This window comes from Myotis daubentonii, chromosome X, assembly GCF_963259705.1.
Source record: "Myotis daubentonii chromosome X, mMyoDau2.1, whole genome shotgun sequence".
NCBI lineage: Eukaryota > Metazoa > Chordata > Mammalia > Chiroptera > Vespertilionidae > Myotis > Myotis daubentonii.
The window spans coordinates 90,491,911-90,518,837 of NC_081861.1; the positions used below are offsets into that span (position 1 = coordinate 90,491,911).

Sequence of the window (26,927 nt, forward strand, 5' to 3'; positions counted from 1 at the left end):
GATCAAGGTCTGGGCACTATATGATCTTCCTGGGGTGGTGATAATGAGCAACACCACCATTTTCTTTTTTCTCTTTGTTTTGTTTCTTTGTTTGGTTTCTATTGTTTTAATTTAAAAATACATATTTTTATTGATTTCAGAGAGGAAGGGAGAGGGAGAGAGAGATAGAAACATCAATGATGAGAGAGAATCATTGATCGGTCGCCTCCTGCATGCCCCCTACTAGAGATCGAGCCTGTAACCCGGGCATGTGCCCTTGACCAGAATGAAACCTAGGAACCTTCAGTCTGCAAACCAACACTCTATCCACAGAGCCAAACCGGGGAGGGCTATTGTTTTAATTTTTTAAAATTTATCTTTATTGTTGAAAGTATTACCAATGTCCCCTTTTCCCCCAATTGACCCCCTCCACCCCACTCCTGCCCCTCCCCAGGTCTTCACCACACTATTATCTGTCCATGGGCTATACATATCCTATATAATAAAGAGGGAATATGCAAATTGACCATCACTTCACCACAAAGATGGCGGTGCCCACAGTGGAGGTGGGGGGGTTTCCGTAACACAAGATGGCTGCACCCACAGTGGAGGCCGAGTTCCCATAATAAGCCTTAATGAGCAATCAGCAGGGACCTGAGGCTGCGCCCCCCCCCAACCCCTCCCATGGGGCTTGACAGGGGACTTCAGGCCGCTCCCCCCACCCTTGTGCCAGGCTGGGGGATATGTCCCCCACCCAACAGGGCTTGACAGGGGACCTCAGGCCACGCTCCTCGCCCCAGTGGGGCTTGATGGGGGACCTCAGGCCGTGCCCCTCACCCCAGCGCCAGGCCAGGGAACCTCAGACCACTCCCCCAGCCCAGCGGGGTTTGACAGGGGACCTCAGGACATGCCCCCCACCTGATGGGGCTTGACAGGGGACCTCAGGCTGCACCCCCCGCCCTGTGGGGTTTGACAGGGGACCTGAGGCTGTGCCACGCTCCTGGCACCAGGCCAAGGGACCTGAGGCTGTGCCCCCCTGCCTAGTGGGGTTTGATGGGGGATCCCAGACCATGCCCCCAACCTGGCAGGGCTTGATGGGGGATCTCAGGCTGTGTATCCCACCCGGCAGGGCTTGATGGGGGACCTCAAGGTGTGCCCCTTGCCCCGGCCCAGGCTGGGGAACCTCAGGCCATGCCCCCTGCCCCGACACTGAGCCAGGGGACCTCAGGCTGCACTCCCACCCTGGCACCAGGCCAGGGGACCTGAGGCTGCAACCCCACTCAGTGGGGCTTGACAAGGGTGGGACTGGCCAGGTCTGGATCTAGCCCAGTGGGGGTGGGGCCAGCCAAGTCTGGGTCTCGCGCGATTTTGAGGCACAGGTGGGTGGGCGGGGACTTGACTCTGGGTCCCATGGTGCGCCCCAGTCTCTGACAGGAGGAAGATTTTCATATACATTTTATTAATTTTCTTTCATCTCTGACACTTCTATTATAGAGAAAGGGCAAATAACAATATTAAAATATTTCCTCTAATTAATCCCCTTTTAATGTGCATGAATTTCATGCATTGGGCCACTAGTATGCATATAAGCGCATTGGTTAATCTTCTCATGCCCCCCCTTCTCTCTGAAATACATCAGTCTATTGCATGCTTCAATGTCTCTGACTTTTTGTTCATCAGTTTATTTTGTTTATTAAATTCCACATATAAGTGAGATCATATGATACTTGTCTTTCTCTGACTGGCTTATTTCACTTAGCATAATACTCTCCTGGTCCTTCCATGCTGACTCCAGGGATAAGAGATCCTAATATTTTATAGCTGCTTAGTATTCCATTGGCAACACCACCATCTTGTCCCAACAGTGCAGGTGTGGAGATGCAGATATGGATGCCAAGCAACCTTACAGAAGGAGAAAGTATCCCCACCCTGACATGGAAAATTCCACTCCTGAACCCTAGACAAGCCCGCCTTTTTGAGCAAGCCCATTTTGTCCCCAGCTTATAAAAACAGCCTAGCAGAGGCGGTCCCCAAGCCAGTTCAGAGTACCTTCCTTTCTTCTGTGCTGCCTCCCTTGTGCTCAAGCATAAGCTTAATAAAATCTGTCTGGAAATCCTCTCGGGTTTCCTCTTGATTTCTATCTTGGGCAATCTAAGAACACCAACACAAGTAACAAAGTGAGGAATGTGAACAGTTTTTAAAAGCAGGAAAAGGCAAAAAATGGATTTTTTCTTAGAGTTTCCAGAAGGAATGCAATCTTGCAAAGACCTTGATTTTAGACCAGTGAGACCCTTTTTAGGTTTTCACTTCCAGAATTGTAAGATAATAAATTTGTTGTTTTAAGTAACTATGTTTGTGGTAATTTGTTACAACTCCAATGTAAACTGATACATTAACAAAAGGAGGGAAAAGCAGGGTCACTCAAAAACTCAGTTACCTAGGTCACCCTGGGCTTTCTAAAAAGGGAAATTTCTTGGGTGGAGTGGCCTGGCTCTTTATGTGATTATGTAGCTTCCAATATGTTTATTTGAGATGGGTGCCTCTGAAATGTATGCCTTGGCAATCAAAAAAGGTTAATATCAGGCACTTACATTACAATAAAAAAGCTAATTACCAGGCACTTTTACTAAATTTTTCCTAATGGCTAATGATATTGAACATCCTTTCATGTACTTATTTGCTGTCTATAAATCCTCTTCAGTGAAATGTCTCTTCATGTCTTTTGCCCATTTTCTAATTGGATTGATTAGACTTTTTTTACTGCTGAGGATTATTTATATAGTCTACCAGTGGTTCTCAACCTTCTGGCCCTTTAAATACAGTTCCTCATGTTGTGACCCAACCATAAAATTATTTTCGTTGCTACTTCATAACTGTAATGTTGCTACTGTTATGAATCATAATATAAATATCTGATATGCAGGATGGTCTTAGGCGACCCCTATGAAAAGGTCGTTTGACCGCCAAAGAGGTTGCAACTCGCAGGTTGAGAACTGCTGGTCTAGACACTAGTCCTTTGTTGGATATATGGTTTGCAGGTGCTTTCTCCCAGTCTATAGCTTGCTTTTTCATCCTCCTTAACAGGGTCTTTTGCAGATAAAATATTTTTAGTTTTGGTGAAGTCCAATTTATCAAATTTTCCTTTTGTTAAAGTGAATATACAATTGCTCCTGCATCATTTATTGAAAAGAGTATTCTTTCCCTCCACGGAACTGTATTGGCACCTTTGGCAAAAAGCAATTGAGCATAAATGTATGGGTTTGCTTCTGGACTTTCAATTCATTCTATTGATATAGAAATGTGTTGTTTTTTTCATCAATGTTATTTTCTCTGAGGGGGACCACTCTGAGTAGAATCCATGTCACTTTTGCCCATACTTATGAACTAATTTAAGTGGGGTGCCATGCAACCTCATTGAGGGAAATGAAGCTGATTAATAGGTCTCCAGGAAATGAGAAATAGAAAGTGTGGTGATTGGTGCATTAGAATGAATTTTGGATTGGAATTAGTAAGACCTGAATTTGGATGATAGTTCTATCCAGAGCTATGGGCAAGTTACTTAACCTCTATGAGTTTTAGCTACTGTGAAATGGAGATGATGGCAATCTTGCAGGGTTGGTGTTAGCATTAAGAGACAAAGGTTTTGAAAATGATGGCATAGACCCTGGTACACAGTAAATACTTTACATAAAGCAGACTCACAGCTGGTGGATGATCTGTGGCTCCCTCCTTTCAGACCCAGGATAGTTATGTGGGATCAGGAGGGATGGGCTCCTCAGTGCCAGTTCCCACCATTCTGCTCCTATCTCCTACACTGTGCAGTAGTTATAGTTCCATGCCCTCACATTTTCTGTCAGGAGCAGTATAAAGGGCAGATGAAGAGGAAAATGGTTCTCCACAGACCAGCTTTCTGGCCAGGTTAGAGGGAAGTACAGTAGAGAACCACAAAGTAAGAAATAGTCATATCTTGTTTTATATATCTAGAGCTTTATTTTAATAAAAAGAAACAGCATAACTGCATGCAAACGTTTTTGTCAATGTGGAATTGTGTCACAACTGAGGGAATACTCTCTGCTTGGGTCAGGAAACCACAGTTCAAGTCACCAGTTTATCTTGTAGTGGTCCCATGTGTAGGGAACGGGTTTAGGAGGAAACAAACCATCCCTGTTCTCAACAAGTCTTCTAAGTCTAAACCCAAATAGTGATGGTGTCACTAAGCCTCAGGAGGAAGGATCATGGTGTTCTTTGGCTTCACATTCTTCTTATCAGAGAGTTGGCTGGAGTCAGGGGGCAATAAAGATCTGTTGACTCACAAGACTGCTTGCTCAACTGGGTTGTTGCCCAGCCTCCCCTGTTCCTCTAGTTCCTTCCCCCAAACTTGACTCGTTAAGTACTTTCTGGCTTGGTTGGCTCCTATCTCACATCTGAGATCCTCCACTCTCCCCAAATTCTTCCTTCTATGTGACCTTGCTTGGATCCCTCAATGCTTTGGGAGTTCAATAAGGGAATCCAGCTCTTGTTATACTATTGTCAGCTCCTGAGTCTCAGAAAGGCCATACTGAACTTTGTGCTGATCAAATAACTTGCGCAGGGCACTGATGTAGAGTGTGTGGTATTTGTCCACTGTCTTCTTATTTGGCCTCTTAATCCTGGGGATTGGCAGGGGCTCCCCAACTGTGGGGAAGAAGAGACAAGCATCAGATCTCCCTCCCAACTCAAATTACCCATCCCTCAAAGGGAGCCACATACTGAAACTCAGTGTCTGGGTCCCCTCCCCTTCCTTTGTTGTTTTTTTTTCCTTCTGTCTCAACCTCATCCTTTCCCATAATTTCCAAATACTTAACCTCACATATGCTCAAGAGAGTGAGAACAAGCTCAAGAGAATGCTGAAGGAATAATGATGCTCTCATGGTAGCTGTTGAACTCTGTCCCACTGTGAATGGCCATAACTCTTATCTTGTCCTCCCCACCCTGCCCTCAACCACACCCAATGGAGTTTCCATTGCCCATCACAGCTGTGTGCCAGTTCCCCTGGGACTTGATATGGGAATCAAGAACCAGGGTGGTTCAGAGATACTAAAAATCTCACCAACAGTGGTAATGGGCCGATTAAAAGGCAGGAAGCCCCAGGATTCTTGAGTGAGGCCTCGGCCATGGAAGGTACAGAAATTTAGTCCCAAGATTTTTTTGAATGTTCCCTGGAAGGCTTTTTGGAAGAACCTTAACCATGTGCCCTCAGGGAAGGTCTCTTGATTGTACACCTCATTCTCTCCAAAGGAATATGAAGGGATAAGGTGTGCTCTGTAAAGAAAGGAACAGAAGTATAAGTTCTCCCAGGAAACTTCCCCCAGTGAAATCCTCACCAAGGTGGGAAACCTGTAAATCTCTCCATTATAGGACAAGAACCCAAATATCTTCAGCCTGTGTCTCATTCTTGCCATCCCCCATCCTCCCAACTGAACCCTTTGTGGGTAGCTGCTACACATTTCCCCATGATTGGAAGAAACCAACTGCAGGCAACCTAACTGCCTTTATTGCACCTAGCATCCAGAGGGATCTTCCTAAATTGTGTATCTGGACCTGTAGCTCCTCACTTTAAACTCTTCCAGAGCTCTCAACTTTGTACCACATTGCTTAACATGGCCCTCCCTACCTGGCTAGCTTCCCCTCTCCACACCTCTTCTTTGCAATGTGCTAAGCCATACTAAGTGTGCCAAGTTCTTTGTGTGTCTTTGTGTATTCTGCTCCCTCTTCTAGAAATGCCTTCCTTCTGTCTTCACTTGGTTAATTCTATTTTTGCCTTTCAATACTCAGCTCTGATTTCATCCCCTGAAGAAACTTTGACCACCTCCAATTTCCTTCCCCACAATGTGGATTAGGTACTCCTTGCCTAATGCTTACCTTTCTCCTGCACCAACACTATCTTAATTCTAATACAGTCATCTCCTTATCTGTCTGACTCCCCAGTTATCTGTCAAGCTAATCAAAGTTTGGAACTGTATCATTTACCTATGAATTCCTAGGGACTGGCATAGTGCCTGATATGAAAAATTCCCAAGTTCTTTCTCCCTTTTGGTCTGATTGGCAAGTCCTACTGATATTTCAATTCACAATTCAGATGTCACCCACTAATGAAACTTTTACTTTGGGTGAAAATCTTTCCATCAACCGGTGCTTTCATAGCACTTTGTACATATATCCATTATAACACATCATTCATTCAATACATATTTAATAAGTTCTTTCTATGTGCCAGTACTGTTTTAAGCCCTGAGGATACATCATTGAACACAATGGATTTTTTAAAAATCTCTGTCATTATGGAGTTTACCTTTTATTGAGGGAAGACAGATAATAAATAATAATTAATAAATAAAAGCTGATAAACTGGTATAAATAAAAGTGGTAATATATAAGCAAATGATAAGTGCAATGGGGAAAAGAAAGCAGGATAGTAGGGACAGATTTACTGAGAAGACAGACAGCTAGAGCATAGGCTTTAAGGCAGGAGCATATAGCTTGTTGGAGGGACAGCAAGGAAAGCCAGTATAGCTCTAATGGAGTGAACAAGGGGGAGATCAGTAGGTGATGAGGTAGGAGAGGTGGCCAATGGTCAGATTATTTAGGGTCTTGAAGGATTTTGGAAAGACTTTGGCTTTTGCTTGTAGTGAAATGGGAGTTGTTGGGACATTTGGAATAGTGACATGATTTGACATGTTTAATAGGGTCATCCAGATAGAGGGATCATACCTCAACATAATGAAGACCATATATGACAAACTCACAGCCAGCATCATACTCAATGGGAAAAAACTAAACGTGTTTCCCTTAAGATCAAGAACAAGACAGAGATGTCCACTTCATCACTCTTATTCAACATAGTACTGGAAGTCCTAGCCACAGTAATCAGACAAGAAAAAGAAATAAAAGGCATCTAAATTGGAAAAGAATAGAACTGTCATTATTTTCAGATTACATGATACTGTATATAGAAAACCTTAAAGACTCCACCAAATAAACCCCCACTAGATTTAATAAATGAATTCAGCAAAGTAGCAGGACACAAAATTAATATTCAGAAATTATATGTACCAATAGTGAACTATCAGAAAGAGAAATTAAGAAAACAATTCTATTTGCTATTGCAACACAAAAAGGTACCTAGGAATAAATTTAACCAAGGAGGTAAAAGACTCGTACTTGGAAAATTATAAGATACTGAAGAAAGAAATTGAGGAAGATACAAATAACTGGAAGCATATACCGTGTTCATGGATGGAAAATTTAACATCATTAAAATGTCTATATTATCCCAAACAATCTACAGATTCAACACAATTACTATTAAAATAGCAGTGCCATATCTCACAGATATAGAACAAATATTCCAAAATTTTATATGAAATCACAAAAGACCTCAAATAGCCTCAGCAATCTTGAGAAAGAAGAACAAGATTGGAGGGATCACACTACCTGGTATCAAACTACACTGCAAGGCCATAGTAATCAAAACAGCATGGCATTGGCATGATAACAGGCATATAAAGCAATGGAACAGAATAGAGAGCAAAGAAATAAACCCAAGCCTTTATGGTCAATTCATATTTTACAGTCTCTTCAATAAATGCACTAGGAAAACTAGATACATGCAAAAAAATGAAAGTAGACTACCTTTTTACACCATACACAACAACAAACTTCAAATGGATTAAAGACTTAAATGTAAGGCATGAAACCATAAAAATCTTAGAAGAAAACATAGGCAGTAAAATTTCAGACATTTCTTGTAGTAATATTTTTGCCAATATATCTCCTTGGACAAGGGAAACAAACAAAAATAAACAAATGGGACTACATAAAACTAAAAACTTTTTGAATAGCAAAGGAAACCATCAACAAAATGAAAAGACAACTTACTGAATAGAAGAACATGTTCCCCAATGATACATCTAATGAGGAGTTAATATTAAAAAATTATAAATAGCATACAACTCAACACCAAAAAAACATAAACAATCCAATTAAAAAATGGGCAAAGGACCTGAACAAAGACTTCTCCAAAGAGGACATATAGATGGCCAATAGACATATGAAAAGATGCTCAAAAGAAAAAGAAGATGCTCAACGTCACTAATTATCAGAGAGATTCAAATTAAAACCACAATGAAATTTCACCTCACACCTATCAGAATGGTGATCATCAATAAATCCACAAGGATGTGGGGAGAAGAGAACCCTCATGCACTCTTGGTAGGAATGCATATTGGTATAACCACTGTAGAAAACAGTATTGAATTTCCTCAAAAAATAAAAAATGGAACTGCCTTTTGACCCATGATCCCACTTCTGGGAATATATCCCAAGAAACCCAAAACACTAATTCAAAAGAATATATGCACCCCTGTGTTCATTGCAGCATTATTTACAACTAGAGGCCTGATGCACGAAATTCATGCAAGAGTAGGCCTTCCTTCTCCCGGCTGCCAGCACCGGATTCCCTCTGGCACCTGGGACCCGGGCTTCCCTCACAGCCCCGGGTTAGTCTGGAAGGTCGTCCAGAAGGATGTCTGGTCTAATTAGCATATTATGCTTTTATTATTATAGATAGCTAAGATTTGGAAACAGCCCAACTGCTCACCAGCAGATGAGTGGATAAATAAGCTGTGGTACATTTACACAATGGAATACTACCCAGCTATAAAAGAGAAGGAACTCTTATCTTTTGCAACAGCATGAATGGACCTGGAGATGATTATGCTATGTGAAATAAGCCAGTCAGGGAAAGGCAAATACCATATGATCTCAGTTATATGTGGAATCTAATGAACAAAATAAACTGACAAACAAAATAGAAACAGAGGCATGGAACAGACTAACAGCTGTGAGAGCAGAGGGGGTTGGGGGCTGGATGAAAGAAGATGAAGGGATTAAGCAATATATATATATATATAATCACATAGACACAGACAGACAACAGTGTGGTGATAGAGGGGAAAAGGAAGTAAGTAGAGGTAGGCAAAGGGGGGATACATGGGGATGAAAAGAGACTTTGCTTGGGGCTGAGGGTGCATGTTGCAGTGTGCAGATGGTGCTTTACTGAGTGGTACACTTGAAATCTATATGGTTTTGTGAACCAATGTCACCCCAATAAATTCAATTTAAAAATAGGATCATCCTAGCTACAATTGGGAATAGACTCTCAGATGTGGGGGAGGCAAGGATGGAAAGTGGTTGGATTTTGGATATATTTTGTAATTATATGTGCATATGTCTGTCTTCTCTATTTGACTGAGTTCCTTAAAGGCGAGGACTAGGTCTTATTTATTTTTATATCTTCAATGCATAGTACTATGTCTAGCACAGAGTAGGTGTTCAATAACTGCTGAATAAATTTATTCTATTTCTCAAACCAGATTATATGCTCTTTGATGGGGAGGGCAGTAATCATGTCTTTTTAAAATAAATTTATTGGGGTAACATTGGTGAATAAAATTATATCGTTTTCAGGTATACAATATATCATCTGCATATTGTATTGTGTGTTTACGACCCCAAATCAAGTCTCCTTTCATCACCATTTATACCCTCTTCATCCTCTTCTACCTCCTCCTCCCTGCCTTCCCTTAGTAAACATGTCTTATTCATCTTTGCAATCCCTGCAACATCAAACCTAATGCCTTCCTTGCCCTGAGTAAGTTCTCTTGGCCTTTCAGTTAATAGGTGGATATAGAATAAATCTGCACTGTCCACACCCCTAGCCAGCAGGCTAATGAGTAGAAGATAAAGGTCTTTTTCTATTGTTCTTTCTCCAACTTCAAGTAAAATAGTGCCCACCGAAACCTGTCTGGAGGCTAAAACACCTTTCAGATACAGTGTGAGGAAGTAGAGATAATTAATCAGAGTGAAGAGGGAGCCCCTTCTAACAGGTTTCCAAGGAAGGACACCATTCTGGAGAGGTGCTACAGAGAATCTGTGGCACCCAGACAATAGGGCACCAGAACCTAAGGACCCACCCTGTCTTCAGTGCCAATTTCACAAAACCTTTACGCTGTTTAAGGAAGATGGTAGAAGCTCCTGGCCGGCATAAGAGGGCTTCAGCAGCTCCGCCCACCACGATAACCACGGCATTGCCTGAGCCTTTCTGAGTCAGCAAATACTTCAAGGCCAACTCACTCACGGGGCACACACCTGTGAAACCAAAGAGTCAACAAGCTCGGTGTCTGAGGATGGGGTAAAGGGATTCCTCTGTGCTCCTAATGATAGACACAATTCTTCTGTTTCCTGACTGCTGTTTCCACTCTTCTGTCTTTAACCTCCACATCTTGGGTTACCCTTAGTCTGAGGTTGGTTCTTAGGGTCAGTTGCTTGTGTTGGGAGTCTATGCTACTACAGTTTAGGTGACATTGAGTTCCTCTGCCTACTTCCTCTTACTTCAATAGTATTTAAGCCTATCCCTTCTCTCTCTACTCATGAACCACAGCCATCTTCTACTCTCCCCAGAGTGACAACACTGGAGACTCACCAGAGTTCTCTCTCCTAGGGTGATCAGGACTAGCCACCACCAGCCTGCTTCCTCCCTAGAGCACATGCTGAAGGGGAGCCATTGTCTGGGGTTTCTTGAGAGTAGGCAGGCCCAGGAGCCTGCCCAAGCCAAATTGAAATATAGATGAACCATGGAATAAGGATGACACCCTATTGTTCAACAACAGTCACAGAGTCTTTCCTCACTCCTGCTTCCTATCTTTGCCATGAACTTACCTTCTATTCTCTCCTGGGATGGCAGAAATTGCCTCTAAGCCTCAAAAATTGAGAGATATTGCTGCTCCAGGTTCATGCCAACCTCAGAGGAGAGTAGAACCATCCTCTGGGACTCCAGTGTTCTCACCTGGTCCCTCCAGATAAATGTATCTTACCTTTTAATATATGGCTTCAGTTGTTTTCTGGTGTCCAGAGGATGGATATTCATCCAGAGAGAAGGACATTTGTCACAGTACCCTGGCTTGAAGCCTGGCATGGGGAGGTTGTTCTTGATTCTGATGGATGTTTATTCTTTATCCCTTGACGTCTTATGCAAGTTTGAAGGGGTTCCCAGGAGATGAAGGTCATGGGCCATGAAAGTACCAGCTAATATGAAAGACTTAAAAATGTCTTTAAGACTCCCTGGGATGAGAGCTGCTTTATAAATGACTTCCCACAAGAAGTCAATTGATATCCCAGAAAGAATCTGGCAAAATTCATCTGAGATACCTCTTTCATAACTAATTTCCCTGACATTTGGGTATGATATTTGGCTTTTGCCTTCTGCTTTCCACTTGGGCTTTGCTCCTCAACTCCAGCCTTCTTCTTCCTCCTTTGAATGTATTCATGGTAAATCTTACGAATGCCAGTAACTTACCTTGCTGCCTAACGAAACCCTGCCTCCCAGATCTTGGACAGAATCTGATACTTAGCCACATACTCCCCTTACTTGTCCAGTGGGTTCTAGACTCATTTTCTACTAAGTCCTCTTCCAGCAGGGAGTAAGAATTAGACTGGCTCTCAGAGCTTAGTGAGGTTGGAGCCCTGCGGTAGGTCAGAGGATGGAATGATTTCTTATACTCACCCAAAGACATCACATATTCTCTCACAATTGGGATCCAGAAGATCCCTTCCAAGGTCCCTACAGAAGGAGTGATGCCTGGGAAAATCCGAGCAAAGCCAGTGGCCTCAGTTGCAAAGTTGATGAAGACACCGTAAGAGACAACACCATGGGGGTGGTTGGCAATGATATAGTTGTGTTTGGGAGAGAGATCACAAGTCTTCACCAGCTGTCAGAGGGAGATTGAGTCAGAACAGTGGATAGGAAGAAGGAAAAGAGAACATGCAGATTCATCCCAGCAGGTAACCTGTGTTACCCTTGGGGAGCCCAAATTCCTGTTCATTGGGATGTCACCAGGGGTTATGATGCTCAGAGAGGCTGACTTGGGTTTGTCACTGTGAGGAAAGGCTGCTATCTAGCCATCTCCTCACCTGCCCATCCATTTTGGGCCCCAACTCTGCATTATACCTCTGAGCTTTGACCTTCACTACTAGCCACCAAACCCTTTGAAAACATGAAGCTGAGTGGAAAGGGACCAAATGCACCCAGAAGAAGGGGTAGTCACCTTTATTGGGAAGTAATTTCGGAAATGTTTCCAGAGGGTCCATTTTCGTACCCAAGCAGAACGCCTACCACCTGTGGGTACAGAAGGAAAGGGAAGAGCAGGTGAGATACTGCGAATTCTTCTACCTTTCCCAGAGGTGGATGGATCTTCCTACAGTCCTCAGGTCAAAAGAGGGGCCTTCTTCTCACACTTCCATATTTCTAGGGCACAGAGCTGTAGTTACTGTCCCTGAAGCCAACCATGGGACGCGCCTGCATCTGCCCCAAAACCTCAACTTTTTTTGTTTGTTTTGTTAATCCTCACCCGAGGATATTTTTCCATTGATTTTTAGAGAGAGTGGAAGAAAGAGACACACACACACAGAAACATTGATATGAGAGAGACACTTCAATTGGTTGCTTCCACATGCACTCCCTAACCTAGGATTGAGCCTGCAACTGAGGTAGGTACCCTTGACTGGAATTGAACCCGGGACCCTTCAGTACTTGTGCTGTATTCACTGAGCCAAACCTCAACTTTTTAATTCTTCCTGGGAAGCCTGGCAGAGACCTCTGTTCCATGCTGAGCCTTGCTGCTCTCTCTCCCTCCCCTTCCCTTTAAACCCCTATTGCACCTCCCCCCCTCTCCATCACCCTTTCCTTTCATTTCCTCTTCTTTCCTCTCCCCAGTCCTTCTCCCTCTGCTTCTCCCATTCTTTCCTTCCACCTCCCTCCCTGTAGTTATACCCTTGGCACAGACAGACAGGGACCACCACCCTTCTGGTCTCTTACCTTGACTGTGGGTGTTCCAATCATAGGCGAGCCAGGCTAAGGTGAGCACGGGCAAGGTCCAGAAATTCGTGAACACCAGAAAGTAGGGTATAAGGACAATGGGAATAGCTCCTGAGGGGACACAAAGGGTTCATGCCCTTCAGTTCTCTTCAATTTTAATATGCCTCTCATAACTCTGATCTTGGCTCTATACTGAAGGAGCAAGTCAAAGCTGGTGTGAGACCCATCTCTCCTTCTCCCCAAATCTCCATCTAGTTCTTCTGTGGTCTGGGCTGGCTGCTGAGTCCCTGAATCTGGGCCCCCTTGATCACTGAGATCTTACTTGAGGAAAAAGCAGAACCAAGTTAGCACATTCCAGTGGAGAGGGGCTGCCTGCAGTGCACAGGCTGTTTGTTGCTGAGAGGAAAACTTTTTAGAAATTGCTTTTTACTTAGTTCAATTTTGGCTCATTAAAAATGTCTCAAAGGTTCACTGGGGGGGTGGGGGGCGGTGGGGAGGATGATCTCTGTTAGCAAAGGGCCACAGAATGCTGTGATATGCAAATGTGATATACCTTATAGCAGTTGGAATTGAATTCCATTTTAAAATCTGCATTCATGAGCCGAAACCGGTTTGGCTCAGTGGATAGAGCGTCGGCCTGCGGACTGAAAGGTCCCAGGTTCGATTCCGGTCAAGGGCATGTACCTGGGTTGCGGGCACATCCCCAGTGGGAGATGTGCAGGAGGCAGCTGATCGATGTTTCTCTCTCATCGATGTTTCTAACTCTCTATCTCTCTCCCTTCCTCTCTGTAAAAAAATCAATAAAATATATTTTTTTAAAAAAAAAGAAGGCAAGCTTACCAAAAAAAATAAATAAATAAAAAATAAAAAAAATAAAATAAAATCTGCATTCATGAAAAAGGGGCTAAGTACACATCCTATATACTAAAAGCATATTATGCAAATTGACCGAATGGTGGAAAGACCAGTCACTATGATACACACTGACCACCAGGGGGCAGATGCTCAATGCAGGAGCTTCCCCATGGTGGTCAGTGCGCTCCCACAGTGTTGCTCAGCCAGAAGTTGGGCTCACAGCTGGCGGGCACAGCAGAGGTGGTGTGGTGGGAGCCTCTCCTGCCTCTGCTGCAGGTGGACATCCCTGAGGTGTCCTGGACTGTGAGAGGGCACAGGCCGGACTGAGGCCCCCCCACCACCACCAGTGCACAAATCTCATGCACCGGGCCTCCAGTATTGTGAATAAAAACAGAGCCAGCTAAGGGGATGACTTCTTTGACCAGGTAACCACATCATGGTATAAAATATTTCAGAGAAGAAGAAGAAAATCAAGAGTTACTTACCCATAGGTTTGTCTCTTACATTTTGAGATGAAAATAACAAAACAAAACAAAACAAAAACAAAAAAGACATAATGGGCATTTCTTTAAAAAGTTATGTTATGGAATAGAAGAAACCTTAGTGATAGGCTGACTTCCCTATCACTCTCTCTCCCTCCCCTTCCCTTTAAACCCCTATTGCACCTCCCCCCCTCTCCATCACCCCCTCCTTTCATTTCCCTTTCTTTCCTCTCCCCAGTCCTTCTCCCTCTGCCTCTCCCATTCTTTCCTTCCACCTCCCTCCCTGTAGTTATACCCTTGGGAGGTTCTACCTATCTCTCCTTTGTTGTAAGAGGTGACTGAGATGGTTGTTGTAATCATGCTGATTAAATAAGAGATAGTGGTGGGAGGAATTTTATGAGAAGCCTGTCATGGATGAAAGTCTTAATACCTCTGACCCTCATGAAATATGAGAGTTAATTTGCTGAGTAAGCTTCAGAAGAAAACCCGACAAAGTTTAATAAGAATAATTATTAATTAAAGGTAGTCTAAGTGTATCCTTTCTTTTATATCTTGCTTCAAATAAATTTACTTTGTAACCTTAACATTTAGAATAGAGCCTTACACACAGAAGGTTTTTAACAAATATCTGTAGACTGAATGAAAGATAAATAAATGTTTTCTCTTTTCAAGAGTAGGTGAACTTAAATGATTAGTGTTTAGTCAGCATTTACGTTATTTAACTGATTTGTTATTTTTTAAAAGCATAGATGGATTAATTGTGTGCCTTATATCCAATCTCTTTCAACTATCCACAAGTCCTAAAGGTAATCTAAGAGTCATACCTGGATAAACATCATCCCCCTTGTGGAATCTATTTGAACTGCAGGTGTGGCATCTCAGGAGACCATAAGTGTCCTATGAGGGCAAGCCTGCCAGACCCAGCCTGTGTGAATGTAATCATTGTCACTCAAGGTGACAGAAGTGGGATTTAAAGAAGTAGGATGAACAGAAGCCAAACATGGAAGAGCTAAAACTCATGGAACAAGAAGTTCCTTGACTAAAAGTGAGGGGATCTGAGGCAAGAATGATGAAGAACAACCATTTGTATGTATGTATGTGTGACCCTTCCTTAAATATTATGGCCTTGATACCAGGAGATGCTTACAGCATTTTGTCCATGTTCAAGGGAGGACTCTTAGAGTGGATTATCAATGAGGAAGTTTACATAAAATAATCTCCTAATTTAGTTTGTATTAAAGGCACTACTAGTCAAGCCATTCAACTAGATATGTACTGTGGTATCTCATCATAATTGTAACTTCCATTTTCCTAATACAGTTTAACCTCTATTCTTGAAGTTGATTCATTCCAGAAAGTTGTTTGAGAAGCGATTTGTTTGAAAACTGAATCACTTTTCCCATTGGAAAGAATGTAATTTGAATTAATCCATTCCAGACCCCCAAATGTACTGTTTAATCTATAAACACTTCTTTCCTTAAATTTATCGAACCACCACTATTAGCCTTAAATGAGTTTTTCATATATCACTGCCTCCAAAATGCTATCACCAGAAAACTGCTTTTCATTTATCCAACCAACAGTTTTTCTACCTATTCAATTGCCTGTGATTGTTGTTTTGTGAACACTTTCACACCCTCAGCAATATTGGCATTCTTGATGGTCTCTTTATGTTTTAAAATTGTGCTAATCTTTGACTTCTTCAGCAGCAAAAGCATTCTCTCCTTTGTTTCCACAGAGACTCTTTGTCTTGCTGAGGTATCATAATGAAAGGGTTATTAGGTCGAAAACTGAAGCAGCCAAAACATTTTTTTTTTTTCCCGTCAACAGCTTGATGGAGAACTGAATTGTTCCAGGTGGAAGACGCTGGAGAACTGAGGTTTGACTGTATTTAATGATGCTTAACACTTTTTCAGGTGCTTATCTGCCTTCTATATATCCTCTTTGGTAAAATGTTTGTTCAAATATTTGGCAAATTTTTTAATTGGCTTGTTTTCTCACTGTTGGGTTTTCAAATTTCTTTATGTATTCTGGATACAAGTCCTTTGTTGGATATGTGCTTTGCAAACATTTTATCCCGGTCTGTGTTTATCTTTTCATTTTTCTAACAAGGTCTTTCTTAAAGCAAAACCTTTTAAATTTGATGGAGTCCATTTTATCATTTTTTTGGTTTGTTTTTGTTTTTACATGTTGTGCTTTTGGGGTCAAATCCAAGAACTCTTTACAGAACCACGGGTCATAAAGGGTTTCTCCTATGTTTTTTACTAAAAGTTTTACAGTTTTCTGTTTTACATTTAGATCTGTAATCCATTTTGAGTTAATTTCTTAATTAAATGTGAGGTTTTGGTCAAGGTTTATTTACTACATATGAATATCCAATTGTTTCAACATCATTTGTTAAAAAGACTATCCTTCCTCCATTGAATTGCTTTGCATCTTTGTCAAAAATGAATTGGCCAGGACTTCCGGTCAAGATACTGACATAGGTAAATGCAGTACTTGCATCCTTCCATAACCATATCAAAATTACAACTAACCTACAGAACAACTATCATTCAAACTATGGTAGACAGTTAGACAGACATGAGCAGAGCAAGGAGGAAGGGCCAGGTACCGAAGATCACCAGGGTGGAAAGCCCCAGGTGCCTAGCAAAGGACAATTGTAGGGTGGGACCTTGACCCAGGGTGACCTTTCCTCCCCTAGCATATCCATGGTCAAGCGGTTTGGACCCCCTGACTTTTCCTCCCTAGAGATAACATCTAAGCCTCAGTTTTATTTCATCTCCAAGCCCAGATAAGCAACAAAAGCAGCCACAGCTGACCTCAGGACCAGCTGCATTGGATAATGCCCCCCCCCCCCCTCTGGTGCCATCCAGTCAATCAGTAGAGACCTAGACCCTGAAAGGAAACACCTGGAAAACTGCTGAATAGTCTATTGAGATCTTCCCCTTGGACCACCCCTAAAGTCTCCACTATGAAAACCCTTAGGACAGAGTACCCAGTGCTCTCTCCCTCCTGGAAACATTCCCGCCCCTTTCCCTCTCCTGCTCCCCACCCCCAGATACACTACCATTACCTTCCTCACCCCACGCTCCAATTTATAATTTGTTTCTTCAGCCTATTTCTTCTATGAATTTCTTTTTCCAGTTCTGTGATTTTATAAATAAATTTTCTCTTATAGTTTGAATCTTGGCTCTGAATTCTTTCCTAGCTAGGACTCAAGCTCTGAGATTGCTGAACCCAGGTCCATTCTGACCACACAGGTCTAACTCCTATTGCTTTTCCTGCTGCCTACAACAAAACTGTCTGAAATCTAGTTGCATAGAAGTCCTACATCTAGGAATATAAAGAAGAAGCCACATTGAGACTGGTAGGAGGAGCAGAGACATGGCCCCACACCCACATGTGGTGGATAAAAATCAAGAGGGATATCTCGGCTACAGAGGTTCACCCTGAGAAGTGAGGAATCCCAGTCCCACATCAGGCCCCCAAGCCTAGGGTTCTAGTGCTGGGAAGAGAAGTCCCCATAACTTCTGGCTTTAAAAACCAGTGGAAATTGAGGCTGAGTGAGATAGAAGGCTGCTGAAATCCCAGGCAATTTCTCTTAAAGGACCCATTCACAGATTTAGACTCACTCACTCTGAGCTCCAGCACTGGGGAAGCAGCTCAAAAGGCACCAGGGACATATGGGAGGAACAGAACTGTCTGGCATCGGGGTGAGAGCTGGGGGGACAGCTTTCTCCCAGACAGAAGTGCTGGCAGAGGTCATTGTTCCTTTGATGTGATGCCCCATCTCCCCCACAGAGCCAGCAGGTGGGCACCAGCACTGGGGAAGCAGCTCAAAAGGCACCAGGGACATATGGGAGGAACAGAACTGTCTGGCATCGGGGTGAGAGCTGGGGGGACAGCTTTCTCCCAGACAGAAGTGCTGGCAGAGGTCATTGTTCCTTTGATGTGATGCCCCATCTCCCCCACAGAGCCAGCAGGTGGGCACCATATCTAGATTCCATCAACCTGGCTATCACTGTTTGCCCAACCCTGCTGATTCTCTGAGACCCTAGCCCACCCAACTTGTGAGTCCACCAAAGCTCTATCCAATGCCTTTACCATATGAATGACCTGTCTTGGTTCCCACTTCAGACTTTCCTAAAAGCTCTCAAACAAGCAGCATCTGGCCTTAGCTTGCCCCATACCTCTGGCTAACTGCCCCCAGGCCTGGCACTAGCAGCAGCTAGCTGTGTTTTGTAACTTGGCATCTCCATCTTCAAGCCCGGAACAAGTAGCAGGCAGCTGCAGACTGCTTTGTAGCTCAAGCCGGGTGGCCCTGAGCAGAACACAAGCAGCAGCTGACATTATCCTAAACTTCCTGGGAGGCTCCAGAATCAGCACACCTGGTGGACAGTTTCAGACGATGTCCAAGCACCACCCAACCACCTTCACAAGTTACACATTCAAGGGGTGGACTCAGCGGGAACCAGGCCCTGCTGAAGTAAGTCTTACTCCATGGGGTAGGCCCCTGCATAGCTGATTTTCCATGGTGGTACAGCCAGTCCTTGCAGTGGATCAGCCTATGGATAAATCCCTCCCATTGATGTACCAACAGCAATCAATGCTCACTACAACAGGAGGGTGTACACAGCCCACATGGGGTAAGGGGAGAAACAAGAGTGCCCAGCTTGGGTGATCAGAGAGGCTGTGCCACTAGAATCTACAGTATAACTACTGCACAAGACCACTCTACCAAGCTTGGGAGACATAGCGGTTCTACCTAATACACAGAAACAAACACAGAGGCTGCCAAAATGAGGATGCAAAGAAACATGACCCAAATTAAAGAACAGAAAAGAACTTCAGGAAAAAAAACTAAACAAAATGGAGACAACCAATATACTAGATACAGAGTTTAAGACACCGGTTATAAAGATGCTCAATGAATTTAGGGGAAGAGTAGATGAATGTAGTGAGAACAACAAAGAGATAGGAAACATAACAATGAAAATAGAAAACATAAAACGAACCAGTCAGAAATAAAGGATACACTACCTGAAATGATTGAATGACTTACAGGGAATCAACAGTAGAGTAGATTAAGCTAAGAATCAAATCAGTGATTTGGAATATAAGGAAGCAAAAACCACCCAATCAGAACAGAAAAAAAAATCAAAAAATGAAGATGGTATAAGGAGCCTTTGGAACATTTTCAAGTGTACCAACATTTACATCATGGAGTGCTGGAAGGAGAAGAGAGAGAACAAGAAATTGAAAGCTAATTTGAAAAAACAACAGAAAATTTCACTAAGCTGGTGAAGGAAATAGACATACAAGTCCAGGAAGTGCAGAATGTCCCAATCAAGATGAACTCAAAGAAGCCCACATCAAGACACATCAGGATTATAATGCCAAAGGTTAAAGACAAAGAGAGAATCTTAAAAGCAGCAAGAGAAAAGCAGTTAGTTTCCTGCAAGGAAGCTCCCATAAGACTGTCAGTTGATTTCTCAGCAGAAACTTTGCAGGCCAAACAGAATTGGCAAGAAATAAAGTGATGAAAAGCAAGGACCTATAAACAAGATTACTCTACCCAGCAAAGCTGTCATTTAGAATTGAAGGTCAGATAAAGAGCTTCCTAGATAAGGAAAAGCTAAAGGAGTTCATCACCACCAAACCAGTATTACATGAAATGTTAGAGTCTTCTTTAAGAAGAAGAAGGAAAAGGAGATTAAAAATATGAACAATAAAATGGCAATAAATGCGTATCTATCAACACTTTAATCTTAAAAAACAAAATAAATGAAAAAGCAGAACAGAAACAGACATATAGATACAGAGAACATTTAAACAAAAAAACAACCCTCGCCTGAGGATATTTTTTTCCATTGGTTGTTTAGAGAGAGGGGAAAGGAGGGAGAAAAGGGGGAGAGAAAGAAAGAGAAACATTGACATGAGAGACACACATTGATTGGTTGCCTCCCACACATGCCACAACAAGGGTTGGGGATGAACCTGCAACCTAGGTATGTGCCCTTGGCCGGGAATTAAACCCACGACCCTTTGGTCCACAGGCCGATGCTCTAACCACTGAGAAAACTGGCCAGGGCACAAAGAACATTTTAAAAAAAGATTTTTTATTGACTTTTAGAATGATGGGGGGAGAGAGAGAGAGAGAAATATCGATGTCAGAGAGTAACATCAATCAGCCGCCTCCTGCATGCCCTCTGCTAGGGATTGAGCCTGAAACCTGGGCATGTGACATGACCAGGAATCAAACCTTAACCTTTCAGTGCATGGGACAATGTCTAACCAACTAAGCCACACCTGCCAGGGCTATACAGAGAACATTTTGACAGTGGTCCGATGGGAGGGTATTGGGGGGATGAGTGAAAAAGGTGAAGGGATTAAGTACAAATTGGTAGTTACATGGGATATAAAATACAGCATAGGAAATATAGTCAGTAATCCTATATAATAAAAGCCTAATATGCTAAGTGTCCAGTCAATCGGTCGGCCATTCAACCAATCAAAGTGTAATATGCTAATGATCTGCTAAGGCCGCACAACTGCTCGCTATGACATGCACTGACCACCAAGGGGCAGACAATCGACCAGTCTCTATGACGTGCACTGATCAACAGCGGGCAGATGGTCCAACCGGTAGGTTAGCTTGCTGCTGGGGCCCAGTCGATCAGGACTGGGTGAGACAGGCCAGACATGCCCTGGAGCCCTCCTATGGTCCCTCCCCGGCTGGCCAACCTCCCGCGTCTTTCCCCTACCCCAATCGTGTACTGGTGGGGTCCCTTGGCCTGGCCTGCACCCTCTCGCAATCCGGGACCCCTCGGGGAATGTTGGAGAGCCAGTTTCAGGGGATCTGGCCTAATCCAGCAGGTGGACATCCCCCGAGGGGTCCCAGACTGTGAGAGGGCACAGGCCGGGCTGAGAGACCCACCCCCCTCCAGTGCACTGGGCCTCTAGTATTCTAAAAACTCTGTATGGTGTCAGATGGGTACTAGATTTTTTGGGATAATCACTTTGTAAGTTATATAAATGTCTAATCATGGGGTGTACACCTGAAACTAATATAATATTGTATGTCAACTACAATTGAAAAAAAATTAAATTATTTAAAATTTAAAAATACAGTAAAATAAAATAATAAAGCCAGGCTGGCATGGCTCAGTGGTTGAGTGTTTTACCTATGAACCAGTCAGGGTACATGCCTGGGTTGTGGGATCAATCCCCATTAAGGAGCATGCAGGAGGCAGCCGATCAATGATTCTCTCTCTCATCATTGATGTTTCTATTTCTCCCTTCCTCTCTCTGAAATCAATAAAAATATATTAAAAAATAAAATTAAGAGGTATGCTTGACACAATAAAGCAAATCATCTTAAGCTCAAACATAATCAATTGGCCATTTTGATGTGGATCTATTTCTGCACTCTATATTCTGTCTATCCCTTCACTAATAATCACTATCTTCATTACTGTAGTGTTTTACTGTTTTAAGATCAGATAGTATGATTCTTCCAATTTATTATTTTTCAAAATTTTTAGCTGTTGTAGTTCTTTTGTTTTTCTACATCAATTTTGTCTATGTCTACAAAAACTCCAGATAGGAGTTTTTAAATCAAACATTTTCTTTTGAAAAAACTTTAGATCAATAGAAAATTTGCAAGAATCTACACTAATAAAAGGGTAATATGCTAATTAGACAGGACGTCCATCCAGAGGTCCTTCCGTAAAAGCCATGGTTGTGGGGGCCGAGGCAGAGGTGGTTAGGGGCAATTAGGCCGGCAGGAGAGGGCAGTTGTGGGTGATCAGGATGGCCAGGGAGCAGTTAGGGGGCAATCAGGCTGGCAGGCAGAGGTGGTTAAGGGCAGTCAGGCAGGCAGGCAGGCAAGTGGTTAGGAGCCAGTGATCCTGGATTGAGAGAGGGATCAGGCTTAAAATGGCAGTCAGACATCCCCTGAGGGGTCCTGGACTGGAGAGGGTGCAGGTCGGGTTGAAGGACCCCCCCCCCCGCACAAATTTCATGCACCAGGCCTCTAGTCTATATATATAAAAGGCTAGTATGCTAAGTGTCCGCCTGGGTAATGATGTCACGTAGCAATGCCCTGCTTCCTCTCGCTAGCAACTAACCTCCTTGGAGTTTCTTCAGCCCAGGAACACGACTTGCTTTATAGCCAGGTGTAAACATTTTACACTGGAACCAAATGTCTATGAAGTGGTTTCCCATGCCTCATCTCATTTGATCCTCACAGAAGTCCTGGAGTAGGTAGATAGGAGACTCAGTGGAATCCTATTTTCTTTTCATTAGCTAGAAAACGGAGATTTAGAAAGCTTAGAAACTTGACCTGACTGAAAAGTAAGAAATAGACCTTGAAAATGACTTCAGGTTTTCTCACTGTGAAAAATATAGTCAAACACTGCTGCAGTTAAATATTTTACCCTTTGTTCGACGTGCATGATCTACAATAATAATCTGCTTTGTGTTGATATTTACTGCTGTGTTCCTGACAATTACCTGAAAGAGAAGTTGGGATGCTTCATTGGGCTGGAAAAAGTTTAGCTACATCAGAAAGCAGGTCTAATTAAGCAAGTTTATTATATATCTATAAAAGGCTAAGTTGACTCGTACATGCATGATACATATAAAGCTCTCACTGACTCCAATCACATGTGTGTTTCCATCAGTCATTGTCAATTGTGACTTTGGTTGACACTTCTATTATAGAGAAAGGGCAAACAATATTAAAATATTTCTTCTAATTAATTTCCTTTCAATGTGTATGAATTTGTGCACTGGGCCAGTAGTATTTTAATAAAATCCCATATAACCTTCACCTATATCTACCTCTTGTTAACATTTTACATTTGAATTATCTCTAAATATAAATGCATCGAAATATATATGTTTGTATTTGAGAGTACATTGCAAAGATGACAACACTTTGCCCCTAAATGCCTAAGTGTGTATTTTCTAAAAACAAAGACATTCTCTTCCCTTATAACACCCACAGTACTATTTAGATTTGGAAATTTTAATATTTATGCAAAATTCTTATCTAATACATTCTGCTGGGATTTTTACTTGGATTGCATTACATTTATAGATCAATTCGGGGAGAATTAACATCTTTACTATACTGAGTCTTCCAATCCATGAACACAGTATATCTCTAACTGTTTAGGTCTTTAAATGTATTCATTAATATTTGATAGTTTTCAGCCTACAAATACTGTAAAGGTTTTGTTAAATCTATTCATACATATTTCATTTTTTGGAAATATTGAAATGGTATTGTTTTTTAAGTTTCTATTATAAATTTTCAATTGTTCTCTGCTAGTATATCGAAATATAGTTAATTTTGTCTCCATTGTTTAAATTCTTTATTGTTTGAAGTATTACATATGTCTTCTTCCCCCACCCCCGCATTGACCTCTACCTGGCCACTCCCACCCCCCAGCACATGCCCTCACCCCCCTACTGTCTGTGTCCATTGGTTATGCTTATATGCATTGCATACATGCCCTCACCCCCTACTGTCTGTGTCCATTGGTTATGCTTATATGCATTGCATACAAGTCCTCTTACCCCCCCCCACCACACACACACCCTCCCCTGCCTTCCCTCTGTGGTTTGACAGTCTGTTTGATGCTTCTGTGTCTCTGGACCTATTTTTGTTCAACAGTTTATGTTGTTTATTATATTCCACAAATGCATGAGATCATGTGATATTTCTCTTTTCCCGACTGGCTTATTTCACTTAGCATAACGCTCTCCAGGCCCATCCATGCTGATGCGAATGAGTTCTTTCTTTTTACAGCAGCATAGTATTCCATCGTGTAGATGTACCACAGGTTTCTAATACGCTCATCAGCTGATGGGCTCTTAGGCTGTTTCCAAATCTTAGCTATTGTAAATTGTTCTGCTGTGAACATAGGAGTACATATATCCTTTCTGATTGGTTTTTCTGATTCCTTTTTTATATGTGATCTTGTATCCTGTCATTTTGCTAACCTGATTTGCTAGTTCTTGGGAGGGTTTTTTGTTTTTGTTTTTAGTAAATTCCTTGGGATTTTCTACACAATCATATTATCTATGAATTAAGACAGTTTTAGATTTTTTTTCAATCTGCATGCTTTTCTATATATTTTTTTCTTCTTGCCCTATTGCCATTGCTAGTGTGATGTTGAATGTATATGGTGGGAGTGGACATCTTGCTTTGCTCCCAATCTGAGGAAGAAAGCTTTAAGTCTTTCACCATTATAATAATGTTAACTCTAGGGTTTGTTTGGTTTTTTTGGTAGATGGTCTTTATCAAGTTTAGGAAGTTTCCTCCTATTCCTAGTTTACTGAGAGTGTTTATCATGATTGAAGTTGATGTCTGTCAACTGCTTTTTCTACATCAGTTTATATAATCATGAGTTTTTTCTTTCTTGGATAGTTAATAGTTTACATTGATTAATTTTCAAGTATTTACACTTGCATTCCTTTTGTTGAGGATTTTTGCATTTATATTCATGAGGAATAGTCGTCTATAGGTTTTTTGTGTACTGTTTTTGTCTGGCCTTGTTATCACGGTTTTGCCTCATAAGAGAGTTGGCAAGTGTTCCTTCCTCCTCTATTTTCTGGATAAGATTGTGTAGAATCCGTGATATATATTCTTTAAATTGTTTGGTTGAATCCATTTACACCTGCAGATTTCTGTTTTGGAAAGTTTTTAACTTTCTATAATTAATATTTAATTTGATTTAATTAGTAGTTATAGATTACCTATTTTATCTAGGGTGGGTTTTGGTTTGTAGTTTTTGAGAAAGTCTCCAAATACCATTGCTGATTTGTCTATTTTTCTTTTCAGTTCTGTCAGTTGTTGTTTCATATATATTGAAGCTCTATTGTTAGGTGCATACAGTTAGGATAGCTATGTCTTCTTGGTAAATTGACCCTTTTATCATATGTACTATACCTCTTTATCTCTGGTACTTTCTTAAACCTGTACAGCCTCAAATTACAAAGGATTACTAACTTAAGTTAAAGATGGTACCAATATGAATCTAAGTGTGTCCTCTCTTCAAATCATCTCTGATTCATCTCACTTGCTCACTTTCCCCATAAAATAATAGCCAAAATTTACTGTATACTCATTATGTAAAACTGTTTTACATGCATATTTTATTTAATCTTCATACATACCTCATTAGGACAGTAATTCTCATTTTGTGGATGAGTAACTCAGGCTAAAAGAGGTTAAATAACCACCTGAGGTCACATAGCTAGCTTGTGGGGAAACCAGAGTTGAGAACACAAAGCGTCTTATTCCAGAGACTGTACCTTTAACCATTAAGCTGTTGTTATTGCTTCCTGTCAGTTCTGTCTTCCAAACATCTTTCAAATTATCCTATTTTCTGCCTCCATGCTACTACCTGGTCCAAACCTCCATCACCTATCTCCCAGATGACTGCTACTATTCCTAAGTAGGCCTTGTGCTTCCATTTGAGCCATGACACAGCAGCAAGCTGAATAAAAATCAGAGTCTGTCCCCCTGCAGCATATAATAAAAAATGGCTGGCTTAACAGAGGCATTTCTGTGGCTTTGTGATTACTTAGTAGATCTAAATTAACTATAGATATCATAAGCTGTGGGAATAAATGCTGATTTAATAATTCAACAACTAACATGGCTTCCCATGACTCTTAGGATCAAGTCCAGTCTTATGACCTTGGTTTCAAAGGCCCTCCGTGATGGAGCCCCAGCCACCCCCTTATTCTCTGCATTCCACCATCCTGTTCTGTCCGTTCTTTCAACTCATTCTGCTCTCAGGCCTCTGGTCTTCTGTGAAAGTTGTTCCTTTCACCTAGAAGATTCTTTCCTCAGCTCTTTGCCTGACTAATTGCTATTCATCTTTCAGACCTCAGGAAAAAAATCTCAGTTTCAATATTTTGGAGCTGTTGTTGACTTCTCTCCCTTTCCAAAAACAAAACAACAACAACAACAAAACTCTCCAATTCACCCTCCTGCCTCTGTCTCCATTGCTACTTCTTTGGTCCAGGACTTGATCTCCTCTGGTCTAGAATGCAGTTGTGTGTCTACTCTTTGCCTGCTGGTCTCTTCCTCTCCAGTCCATTTTACATGCTACTGTCAGATAATTTTTTAAAGCACAGTCATAATGTCCTTTGCTTCCTCAGAAACCTTCAATGTTTTCCCACTGCTGACAGAATAAAGTCTGAACATGTTAGCTTGGCATTTAAGGCTCTCTATGGACCGTCCCCTCTCCCCCACTTTCCTAGCCTCATCTCTCAGTACCTTCATTCACACCCCTTATGCTTTATCCCAGTATTCCTCAAAGTGTGGTCCCATACCACTGAAAGGACACTAGATGATGTGAGTTGGTGTATGGATAAAAAGTTATTTTAATATGTAATGAATAAAAGTGAATTCATGGCAGTGATATAAAGTTTCTTGTTGAAATATATAAATTTAGGTTACAGAAATGAACTAATTTGGAAAAATGTTCAGTAATAATAGCATAGGAGGTATTCAGCCATTGAAAGAACCAGAAGGTGGGATGTAAATGGCTGAAGTATGGGAAACAGGGGCTCAACTACCTTAGTTTACTCCTATTCCCTCAGCCCACCATGTAATTTCACATCTTTATGCCTTTGGGAATGCTGTTGTTGTTCTGACTACCCTCTCCCCAACA

At 42.0% G+C, this 26,927-nt stretch overlaps 1 protein-coding gene and 1 long non-coding RNA gene across 2 annotated transcripts in view; one reads left to right on the forward strand and one right to left on the reverse strand.

Annotated features, from left to right (window-relative positions):
• Positions 1-3,967: 3,967 nt before the first annotated feature.
• DGAT2L6 (diacylglycerol O-acyltransferase 2 like 6) overlaps positions 3,968-26,927 on the reverse strand; it is a 34,967-nt gene continuing 12,007 nt past the window's right edge. Inside the window, exons 2-7 of the mRNA XM_059680486.1 lie at positions 12,893-13,003; positions 12,123-12,193; positions 11,582-11,786; positions 9,993-10,167; positions 5,069-5,280; positions 3,968-4,653 (exon numbers count right to left, since the gene is read on the reverse strand). Coding sequence (XP_059536469.1) covers positions 4,499-4,653; positions 5,069-5,280; positions 9,993-10,167; positions 11,582-11,786; positions 12,123-12,193; positions 12,893-13,003 — 929 coding nt within the window. The 3' untranslated portion in view covers positions 3,968-4,498. The remainder of the gene's footprint in view (positions 4,654-5,068; positions 5,281-9,992; positions 10,168-11,581; positions 11,787-12,122; positions 12,194-12,892; positions 13,004-26,927) is intronic.
• Positions 5,027-15,535, forward strand: LOC132225197 (uncharacterized). Its single transcript, XR_009450814.1, has 3 exons — positions 5,027-5,139; positions 5,257-5,346; positions 15,098-15,535. It is a non-coding gene; the product is annotated as an uncharacterized LOC132225197 (long non-coding RNA).